The sequence below is a fragment of the Sclerotinia sclerotiorum genome, genomic scaffold (assembly GCF_000146945.2).
Source record: "Sclerotinia sclerotiorum 1980 UF-70 scaffold_20 genomic scaffold, whole genome shotgun sequence".
NCBI classification, from domain to species: domain Eukaryota; kingdom Fungi; phylum Ascomycota; class Leotiomycetes; order Helotiales; family Sclerotiniaceae; genus Sclerotinia; species Sclerotinia sclerotiorum.
In genome coordinates, this window is record NW_001820816.1 from 604,807 (window position 1) to 616,350 (window position 11,544).

The 11,544-nt window shown below is 39.3% G+C and overlaps 4 protein-coding genes across 4 annotated transcripts; all 4 read left to right on the forward strand.

Annotated features, from left to right (window-relative positions):
• Positions 1-286: 286 nt before the first annotated feature.
• On the forward strand, positions 287-2,155 carry SS1G_11942 (hypothetical protein; the record flags this gene model as incomplete). Its single annotated transcript, XM_001586863.1, has 2 exons — positions 287-482; positions 528-2,155. The coding sequence occupies 2 exons, from the start codon at positions 287-289 to the stop codon at positions 2,153-2,155; spliced, it is 1,824 nt and encodes a 607-aa protein (XP_001586913.1).
• Positions 2,156-3,880: 1,725 nt separating this feature from the next.
• Positions 3,881-4,157, forward strand: SS1G_11943 (predicted protein; the record flags this gene model as incomplete). Its single annotated transcript, XM_001586864.1, has 3 exons — positions 3,881-3,900; positions 3,950-3,981; positions 4,030-4,157. 3 exons carry the CDS (start codon positions 3,881-3,883, stop codon positions 4,155-4,157), a joined length of 180 nt encoding a protein of 59 aa, XP_001586914.1.
• A 1,513-nt stretch (positions 4,158-5,670) lies between these two features.
• Positions 5,671-7,233, forward strand: SS1G_11944 (hypothetical protein; the record flags this gene model as incomplete). The annotated part of the gene is made up of 4 exons (XM_001586865.1): positions 5,671-5,920; positions 5,982-6,208; positions 6,647-7,064; positions 7,196-7,233. The coding sequence occupies 4 exons, from the start codon at positions 5,671-5,673 to the stop codon at positions 7,231-7,233; spliced, it is 933 nt and encodes a 310-aa protein (XP_001586915.1).
• Positions 7,234-9,091: 1,858 nt separating this feature from the next.
• On the forward strand, positions 9,092-10,594 carry SS1G_11945 (hypothetical protein; the record flags this gene model as incomplete). The annotated part of the gene is made up of 4 exons (XM_001586866.1): positions 9,092-9,353; positions 9,489-9,932; positions 9,991-10,019; positions 10,073-10,594. 4 exons carry the CDS (start codon positions 9,092-9,094, stop codon positions 10,592-10,594), a joined length of 1,257 nt encoding a protein of 418 aa, XP_001586916.1.
• Between the last annotated feature and the right edge of the window lie 950 nt (positions 10,595-11,544).

The window sequence follows — 11,544 nt, forward strand, 5'->3', positions numbered from 1 at the left end:
AGGATATCAGACGACACCACAGCATATTTTGCGAGAGACGCAGCAGCAGAGACTGGTTCGCCCGGGCCAGCAGCCATTTTCCATTTACGACAATGACGAGAATCAATTTGTTTCACCACTCGTCACCCCACACAGACAATCATTTGATTCCGGATGCTCGAACCCATATGAGGTACAACAACATCAACACTCATATTCATATTCCGGTCCCATGAATCCGATAATATCAGTCGATCCAAACTTCAACGGGAACAATGACTTTGACTTTTTCGCTACAAACACAGCAATGACACCAACATTCATGGAATTCTTTAATGAATCCGAGATACACAGTGTCAATTCACAGCCAAGTTCTGCAAACCACAGCAGAAGATCATCGAGAAGGATTAGTGGTGCAATCTTAGATCGGGTTGCCCAATTCGAGAATCTAGCTTTGAAATCGCCACAAAGACCTCTTACACCTCCAAATGCAAACTCTACCAGTAAGTCGTCATTCTAATCTAACAGACATGTTCTGATGGCTCTAGATTACTTTCCTCCAGCTCCTTTGGATAGCCCATTCAACCGAACAATCAAGCAGGAGCACATCCCACAAAGATTTCGTGATGACTATGATACATCCATGGAGGAGACGATTAAGCCTAAAAGTAATCAGAGAGCTAAGAATGTTTTCGACGACATGAGACGAGAAGCTGAGATGAAAGCCGTATCCACCCCACCAGGATCTGGACCCGTACCCACTGCCAGCACATATGACTCCGCACCAATGCCAACATCGAATTTCATGAACATGTCAACTATTAACCTCGATTTTATGAAAAATGATCCACAATTTCAAACGGCCCAATACTCACCGACTTCTTCAAATGTTTCACAAGATCTATCATATCCCTCATCTCCAGAACAATCTCGGAGGAATGTCTTCAGAGATCCTTTTACCAACAGACCTATCTTAGAAGCACCAGACGTATCGCCTTACCCCATGTCCAATTATCCTCACGGTCTTCCAGCTTCAGAGCCAGCTTGTAGTTCTCCAGCTCAATCTTACCGACGATCCGAGTCAGTATCGAGTATCAACCTCGAAGAATCAATTACGGATACTGGAATCACGATTGATGATATTGCTACCTACATCCAAGCACCGGAACCTGGTGATACGAAATGGCTTTGCCTGTATCCAGAATGTGGTAAGCGATTCGGTCGCAAGGAGAACATCAAGTCACATGTCCAGACCCATCTTGGCGACAGGCAATTTCAATGTCCACACTGCCACAAGTGTTTTGTGCGCCAGCATGACCTCAAGCGACATGCAAAGATCCATAGTGGTGTAAAGCCTTATCCATGCCAATGTGGAAACAGTTTTGCTAGACACGATGCTTTGACTCGTCACAGACAGCGTGGCATGTGCATTGGTGCTTTTGAAGGTGTGGTCAAGAAGACAGTCAAGAGAGGTAGACCAAGGAAGAATCGACCTGACGATGAAGAACGACTTGGAAAAGCATCCCGGACTCGAAGCAAGAACAAGATGAGTCCATCAGAAACATCATCAGAGTACTCGGAAAGTGCATGCGCCCAATCACCTCGCAGTGATCTGGATGTCCTTGACGATAAGCCCTTTGGAGATTATGGCTATTCTCAAAGCTCCCTCGCCACACATGACAGCTATGAACTCTCTAGGGAAAGATCCTCATCAGTTGCGGCATCAATATCCTCAATCTCTTCAATGACATCAATTGCAGAATGCGTAGAGCCAAACGTGATACAGTCAATACACGCAGCATCAGTATTCCGCAGTCGTCCCAACCTCTCTGAGCATCTTCCATCAAATCCTGCGTCACCCACCAAATCTGCGCAGAGCAACTACTCCCCGCCAGGTTTGTGCCCATCGTCTTCTTCGCCCACAGCGAGCGCCAATTACTATGATCTAGACGCTGTCTCAAATAGTGGTGAACTTAGTAATCTACCAAACATCACTGAGCAAGATGATATGTTTTTGGAGGCATTTGCTGCTACAGCTAGCACTGGTATTACACAACTCGAGCGTGATCCTGATCTTCTGATAGGGAAATTCGACAGCATGTTCAGCGTCACAGCTGATAATTCCACAATGTTCAGAAATGAAGAGGATGTATTTTTTGGCAGTCCAGGAGAGTGATTTTTTGAATTCTTCTACCCACTCGTTTGGATTAAAAAATGTACATTATAAGGATGCGTGGAATTCTGGAATCGGACAAAATCGGATGGTGTTGAATAGGTACAGGATTGAGGACATTTTTTGGGTTGGGTTACGGGTTGTTCATCTATCCATTTTTTAGGCGTTGTTCATATGTAATTTTTGATTTATTGTTTTATTTAGTTATGAGAATGAGAATAAGAAAGGGGTTTGGAATGAGGTGATGAGATGATGAGGAGGTTTGGGTGGAAGGGAGGCATATGAAAGTTTTAAGTAATAATATCAATTTCAAGGGAAACATTTATTATCATCTATTTCAATAAGACACTAGTATCTGTCTTCTGGATATTGTGATTTAGTTCATATTTTGGTTTTATATTCAGTGTACATCAAAGAATAAGTCATTTATTCACTTTTGCTATTAATTCGTATCCAATATCATAAAGTTAATCCTGTAATACATAGGTAACCAAGGTATCCAATATCCGAATCCTTTCTTTTCAGACCCAAAAGCTAAAAAAAAATTCCTCATGGTAGGTACTACCATTCGAAAATGCCATGAAACTTGTCATTAATATATATATCCAGGGCTCAGGCCTATTACAGAATAAAACCCATATTTATATCATAATCCCCTATTCTATCTACAGTGACCGACAAAAAAATAAGGGCCGGAACACGAAAATATACCAAAAAAGGTCATTTTTCATACTTTTAAATTTATAATATTTATACAAATTCACAAATATCTTATATAAATTTTGAGATGAATTGTTGATTTCCATTTAAAATATAATAAAAAATAAATAAAATATTCATTAAGATTTTTTTGATCTTAATTATTTGAATTGAAATTAATGTTAAAGTGAATGGTTCCTGCGTAGCACGTGCACAGGGCACTAGTCCTGTTAGGACTAGATTGAGAAGCTCTCTTACAGAGAGCTTCGCACTTCCGTAGAACTTAGAAGAGAGATTAACCTACTAGGCCAATATTACCTCAGTTCTGCCCTATCAGCTTCCCACTATTCCCTGTGTGAGGTCATTCCTTTTAACAATTAAGATGATTTGAAAATTTAGATTTTGAATGATTTTACTCACAGATTTTATGATTTTTTAGATTTTTAAGTTTTCTCAATTTCAATTATATAATTTGAAATAATAAAAATTTGTAAAAATAATCCATATATAATTCATAAATATTTTTATAAATCTTAATATAAAATTATGATTTTGTATAAGTTTTTTACATGTAATTACAAAATTAATTAAAAATGGAAAAATTAAAAATTGGACTTTTTTGGTACAAATACATAAAACGGCCCTTATTTTTTGTCTAGTACTGTATACCATTTCAACAATCAGTTTCTAGGAAAGGGATTTTGACTGATAAATACTGCTTTGTCTCTATGTAAGGAATCATGTCTTTCTTTACCTTGTCTTGGTAGTGGAAGAACCATGTGCCAGAATAACAGGCATGATTATCGCAATATATATGGTTTTATTAAATAATCTATTATTATTGTTATTATTGTTGTTGAAGAATTTATACTGGTTATTTTTAGTTATTTATTGGGATAAGGATAAGGATAAGAATAAGGATAAGGGGGATAGATATATTATTTGAGATATTCAGCTGCTCGATGTTGGGGTTTTCGAGGGTGTGGAGAATTTAGTTGGTTGGTGTCGAGATACTGGAACTGGAAACATATGCCTATTACCGCGAAATGGTTAGTTAAGTTAATTAACTTATGCAGATTTCGGATATAAATTCTGCAGCTTGTATGAAGGGCTTTCTGGCGTATGGGGAGGTTTTTCTGCCGGGACTTAAGAGTGTGGTGTAACTAGATGCTTTGAAGAAGAAGAAGAAGAAGAAGAAGAAGATGATGATGATGATGATGAAGATATTAATGATGAGAGGGTTCGTTTCCATGAGGTTACGGGTGTAAGATTCTTTTTCGACTTCGGGGGAAATGTGAGAGTTTAAGTCAGTGACGGATTTGAAGAGGGAGTTTGAAGACTTGAAATTGCTAAATGTACTTTTTGGTTCTGATTATGATATTTTTCATGGTGGAAACTAATTTATTTATTTTTAGGAACTTGTGCTAAGATTATTTGGCTTTCAAGTTTTGTTTTTGTTTCTATTTTTGTATTAGGGAAGAGCCTAGTTGGTTTAATTTAGCTCGAATACTGGAGCTCGAGGATATTGGGTAGATATATCAGATATATATCAAATACACGGCGATATAAATGTAACATAATTTAAGCGAGTTACAGTGCTGGGGGGGAGATATGGGTTAGAGAGAGGTAGGGAGGGAGATAGACGTATAGCTGTATGATACATGTTGGGGTAACTAGGTAGTATTCATTGAGTGGGTTATTGATTATTAGACTATCGTGAAGATTTTTTCTTTCCGAGGAAGAAGATAGGAGGAAGGAGAGAAAAAATGGGATGTGGGATGTAATAGCTTGGTGATTAGTTTGTTTTGATTTGAAATTGATAAATTTGAAAGGTGGTTGGTTAGTGGATTCGAAGGTCGTTGGTTGTGTTTGGAGATGTGTTTGGAGATACCGGTGAATATGTGGTTACAGACACGGTTGGGGTGAAGATTTTATAGACTATGGTCTTTGGCTACGCACGGCTATGCATAGAAGAGAAAATCGTTGTTGTCTGCAGAAGATTTATGGCTTATCTAAGTGATGGTGACGAGGACAAGGGCAGGGGAACAGGTGATGTTCAATCATCAAGTACGATGGATAGGTTCATTCCTACTTTCGGAAGAAACCCCAAGTTAAGAAGCTCAGTGATTATCAGTGGAAAGTTCTAGTAATTTCTAGCCGAACTGTGGTGGATGAAATACTCCACTTCAATGTTTGGTGCAAGTGACGGATATTGAGGACAGGATTCTCGGGGCTATGCATATGTTCAAAATTGGATTGTCTGGTTTCGTTTTAGGGGCTGGAGACAATAACTCTTAGTCTTATTGAAGTTTTACTTGAAATCACGGAAGCTTGATGTCACTGATGGTCTAGTATGGAAAGTCATGGCAGGTCAGTCTCATACCGTTAGTTTGGTGTAAGTTGAAGAAGAGTTCTTCTCTATTCCTTCCTTCCCTTTTCTCGGAATATTTTCTCTCATTATTGTTTTCAGACCACCTACATTTTCTAACTCTCATATTTCTGGAATCGTGAAGAAATATCGGGATGGTGGTTTGAAGTCTGGTCGGCTCATTCTTTGTTCGGCGGTTTGAACGTTGCCGGTGTTTCACGAGGTTCTAGGAAATATCTCGTTATTTCAAGCCACCCACATCGATATATGTTTCGCCGTGGCCAATCACGGAGCAAAATATAAACAACTTATACTTCTAATGAATTCTATAAGTCGTGGATCATGGAACTGTTATCCATCCTTTTGGAAGCAGGACTGTGCAATTGCAAATACTTAAAGAATGGAAATCCCAGCTATGAAAACACCGAAAACCTCAATTCGGCCGAACAGAATGGCATCATCGAGACCCATAGAAACAAAGATCAAGGCCGAAATTGCTGGATACGATTTGCGCACCAGTGATGGTGCAGCAAATGCTGTATACGTCTCGTTTGGACGTACAGTACGGGTCCCCGATAATGGAATTGAGTACCCTCAACTTCCTGATCTTGGGAAGATACCTTTATACTCTATCAGGAAGTATGCTTCAAAATTGTCGAGTGATATAGTTGTAAAGGGTGGTGCATTCATTCCCATTCGTCGTTCGTTATTCCTTCCACATGGCATGGCCCGGTTAACTTTTTATTCTAATGAGTTACTCAGGAAGCGAAGCATTCTGGCTCAATTTTCACTCACACAGTGAACATCCCTTTGCTATCAAGATCTATGTTGATGGAATTAACATCATTTCGGGAGAGACTAAATCTGCTACTCAGCAAAACTACAAGGTCAACAATTGCAAACAGGACTATATCGTTGTTCCCGGTCAACATTGGTTCGATGGTATCCCCAACGCAGACGGTAAAGTGACGCAATTTCCTACCGCGCCTGTATACTCAGTCATCCCTCCTAGAAACAATTCAGGCTCAAACGTGGCTCAAATAAGTTGCTCAGACAGTTCCGCTGGGATTCAATTTGAAATTATTCCAACATTTCTAGGGACTGCTAACAAGCCAGAGCGCATTTTCCAAATATTTTTGAAGTTTAAGAAAAGCCACACACTTCAGGTAAACTCCTCAATGACCCTTTGGGACATCAAGAATAGGATACACGACCTCGAGGGTATACCGCCGTACCTACAGATATTGATCCATGCCGGACGGACGCTTCGACCAAATCACTGTAAGCTATTATGTATTATCCAAAGATCTACAAATTGAGTTTTCCTAATGATTCTCCCAGTGACCTTGTCTCAATTCAATATACAAAAGGTTGTTAGATCCAAGTGTCCTTAGACGGTTCAGTATTGTTGCTTACATATATGATAGGAGTCTAAATTATATCTAGTACCGTATATGTACCAGGAGCGGCTAACCGAAGAAAAGACAATACTCCCGGAAGGGCTCCTCCACCAGCCTATTCACAAAGACATACTTGCCCCTCAACGATACGATAGAGGAAATCAAGGCATCGTCAACGTACAGCTTTTTGACCCTAAGACATTCAGCAAGATCACAGAGGAGGAAGAACCATCTAACCCACCTATAGCCGACATCTATGCACTCAAATCCCCTTTCTCTCAATTTTATGGAGAGCAAGGTGGAATTTGGGAACGAATATTTGATTCTATTGTGGCAAAGGGATATGACGGCTTGAATGAATTCCAGTTGGTCAAGACAATTGAGAATAGGAGTGAAGCGAAGATTGAACATGGAGCTGTGGAGTTGAATGAGGTGGATAGACAGAGTAAATTTGTTGCCCGGGTATATCTAGAAGCGCTATAAAAGTTAGGAATGAACTAGACTCGGGAGCTTTTTGGTGAAAATTGTGGTTTGAGGACTTGGAAACGAAGACAATGACATGACGCTCCGCATTAGGGGATGGAATCACTCTTCATGCTAGAAATATGACTTGAGAATTTCCAACACCGATAGTGATCAGATCTTGTAAATAGGTATGATTCATTAGATGTGTCGAAAATACGGGCTAGCGCTTAATTGAGACAGACAAATATTTCACATACCCCTGGCTCTTCAAAAGTCAGTCCCTACATACAATCATACTAGCTAAGATTTGAAGAGTAATTGGGAAAACAAACAACTTCCAGAACACACTTGAATCCATCTGTTTATCCTATAATACCCGCTACCTTTCAGGTTTCTACTCCCTATTTGTTTCATCGGCACAATACTTTACCCTATCGGGACTCAGGCTGACAGTAATCCGCGGGCGAAATTGGAAGCTAGCTTAAGAAAATCTAGGAGATGCGTCGTCTGACTGGAAGGGTCCTGGGACAACAGAGTCGCAGATTTACAAAGATTGCTTCAAATCATGTTGAGATGTGATTCCAGAAATGTCCCCTTTTGATCTTTTTGGCTGTGTGGAATATTCTTTTGTGGGGCAAAGGGCGGGATTACTTATACCCGATTTCATGACATATATCTAAAATTTGTGATTTTTTGATTTTGTAAAATGTTATTCAATTATTGAATTCAGCTACCTGTTGTTCATTTCAATTTAAGTAATATATTTAAAATTTAAATATACTATTAATTTTGTTATTTGTTACGACGGCTATCATCAACGCCGCGCCACATGATTGTTACGACGGGCTACACAACTACCAAGACACGTGATCACAAATGATCAATAGTGATCATTAAGGATCACTAAGGATCACGATATAGATGATCACTAATGATCATGAAGGATCACTAGTAATCATGGAAGCATGAAGGACTATATAATCAAGATGGATTTCCTTTGTATAGAGCTTCGTGCTCAAGATCAATCATTTAGTATATCCTACTATTAGTTACGAATTGCATTTCATTATTGTCATTACTTAAGTCCCTGCTTGACGCCTAGTTATAAACCACCTCGAGAGCCTAGAGCACTTCCACGTGATCTAGACGGCAAACCTCGTAACAATGATTGACTTATGGTAACGTGACCTTAAGTCACGTTATGGACCGCTGAGGAGCGCTGGCGGTCCTGACTAGCCATAGGCACGAATGTCACACTCAAGAATACTGGGTAAAGTATCTTGTATTAGGAAATACTAAGCTAAGGAGAAAAGAAGAAGGAAAACAAGAGTAGCGAGTTTTCCTGTGATTAAATACAAACGGGGCATGCCACGTGACCCGAAGGTGTGAGGCGTCACACGAAGGTCTATATAATCTAGATGGATTTCCTTTGTATAGAGCTTCGTGCTCAAGATCAATCATTTAGTATACTCTACTATTAGTTATGAACTGCATATCACTATTGTCATTACTTAAGTCCCTGCTTGACGCCTAGTTATAAACCACCTCGAGAGCCTAGAGCACTTCCACGTGATCTAGACGGCAAACCTCGTAACATTATTGAATTAAAAATAAATAATTTAAAATGTAATATTTTTAGATTTACAAGATTGAAAATAAAACTATTTTCGAATATTTGATTTAAATTTTTGATTTCAAATTCTAAAATCTGTTAATAATAATTTAAAATGATTAAACTTTAAATCAATTATAAAATAAACAATTTATTATCAATTAATATTATTTTTATTAAAATAAAAAAAACAATTAATAAAGTTATATTAAATTGAAATATAAAAATATAATAATTAAGTATTTTAACAAGGCAATCAAAATCACGTTTTTGAACACACGTTATGAAACCGGGTGTAACAAACGGTAGCTCCGCGAAAGTGAATGAACTGTTTCTTCCTTTCCATATCGCATCTCATATCTGGCTTGAAATTTGACGCTGCGAAAACTTTCACCATGGATCCTTCAATTCTTAAGGTTAGCTTGCAAGATGCCATCAAGCATGCCCCAGGCGGTTTCAACCATATAAAAATTGAAAATGGTCGAGGGGGCTCCATGAAGATATCCTTTCGTCGAACAATTCGGGTTCCGGATGATGGTAACAACTATCAGCTTCCGCCGGATCTTGGGAAATTCCGAATCTATGACATTGACGAGTTCACGGAGAAGCTGCCTATTGAGCTTGTTAGGAAAGGAGGTGTATTTATTCCAATCTGGCGTGAGTTCGATAATTATTTTCCTCACTTCATGAACTACTAATCACACGGAAAAGTCGAATCTCTAACAAATGAAACAGAATGAGAGGCACTTTGGATTCGATTCTTTTCCCCCGACAGATTTGATCAATTTGCAGTTAAAGTCTACGCTGGCGGGATCAATGTTATCTCAGGAGAAAACAAATACGAGCCTACAGGATCCGAAGGAGCTGCCACCGGAAAGGGGTCGTATCAAAACTATCTTAGGGTTCCAGGACAAGAATGGCTAGATGGAATTGTAAAATCCGACGGAACGGTCAAGCAATTTGTAGCGGTTCCTACTGGCTCAGGATACTCGGTCGAAGCACAGATCACAGGTTATGAAAAGATTGCTGGCCTTCAATTCGAGATTATTCCCCTCCGTGCAGAGCCTGAACTTAATCTCCAAGTATTTTTCAAAACTTTGACGGGAAAAACAATATATACATCTGTGGGCTCTCGTGAGACCATTGAATTGCTCAAGGATAGTGTCTTTATAATTGAAGGCATACCAGCAAATCAACAGCGATTGATATTTGGTGGAAAGCAACTTGAAGACCAGGGTTAGTTTAATTCGATTACGAATCACCAAACGTGGTCTGGCTGACACATGGCACGCAGACACTTTATGGGACTGCAATATAGCAGAAGTGGGTCATATACTAGGGCTATTAAGACTCTCTTTTACTAATGAAATCTATAGGGAGCGACGATTCATATGGTACTCAAGCTCCGCGGAGGCGGCCATGGACAGCTAGAGGATGTAAAACAGATGGAAGAAACGGAAGAAAGTTTGAAAGAACAAAGATACGAATTGGCATTAGCGCCTGGAGGGTCCATTCATCAAGCAATCCGCAAAGACAATTTACACAAAAATAGATATGACGAAAAACATGCAGTCATGTTTAACGTGCAGCTTCTAGGTCCAAAAACCTTCCAGCTAGTCACTGGCATGCCACCTCCACAAACTCCAATTTCCGCCAAAACATACGCAGATTACGGATACCCGTTCTTCGAAATGTATAATGAACCAAGAGTACTTATGGGAACATTTGGCCAATTGCTAAAGAGTGTAGGAGATATTGACAAGGAAAAGAATGTGAACTTCGAAGTCCATGAACGGGAGAACGGTTTACATTTCAGGACTGTGAAATTGAATACGGTGGATGGGATTAGCGACTTTCATTTCAAGGTACCTTTGGTGAAAGGGGAAGCTCGGAGGTGATGTATAAGTGGTGGGATACACAGGAAGAGCGAGGTTGACCTATTAGCGCGATGCCAGATGAGTAGCTAGTTTGCGATTTTTGAGAGTTGCGAGAATTGCAAAATGAAAATGGAACAGGTTTATGAACGCAATTGAGCGAGATTTGAATGAATTTAGTGCGTTCAATGATTTATTTCAACTAGAAATGTTCCCGATATAAGTGTACTTCTGCTCAAAAGTGTGTTCCGATCTGGTCATAGCATAATCAACTGAGAAGCACAACCATAACCACGCCGAGTTAACCACGCACTCGCCAGCTGCAATATGAAATCCGTTCTTCCAATTCGATCAAATCAGCTAGAAAGCCACATAGAGTGAAAAGTTCTATCGACGTGTGTTATTCCCAATAGAGTTTAATCATGTGACCATCCATCCGAGGGCTTACTTCGCAACATTTGCAAGAGCATTAAAAGGACACAAACCCAAAGTAACAGGATTGAGTCAGCATCTCTCCAAGAAGTACAGTTTTCAAAATATATCGAATAATGTGACTAATCCGACTAAAAACAGGAACATAGAAATAACAGACAATGAAGTTCACACACAAAACCCCACCTCACCTGTTGAACCTGTATAATTTTTTTCGTCAGTAGTAGGGACTAGCTATCTGATATTCTTAAACCTCAATCTCAGAAATTGGATATCGGGTGATTTAAATGTAATTAGAATTTCCACTTGCTATATTAATTATGATGCCACGATGCGAAATTCGTGTGGAGTCGATGGATGGCTCGCTTAACTTTAACGATTTAGGGGCCACAAACTCAAAATGAATATTCGATGTTTTTACTATCGTACGAGGTATTTAATTGGGAAATGGACTATCTTTTGCCCCAATAGAATATATCTGTACTTATAGTTATTGAGTATGATTTACGCTTTTTGAAATCAATGACTTCTGAATTAGAGAT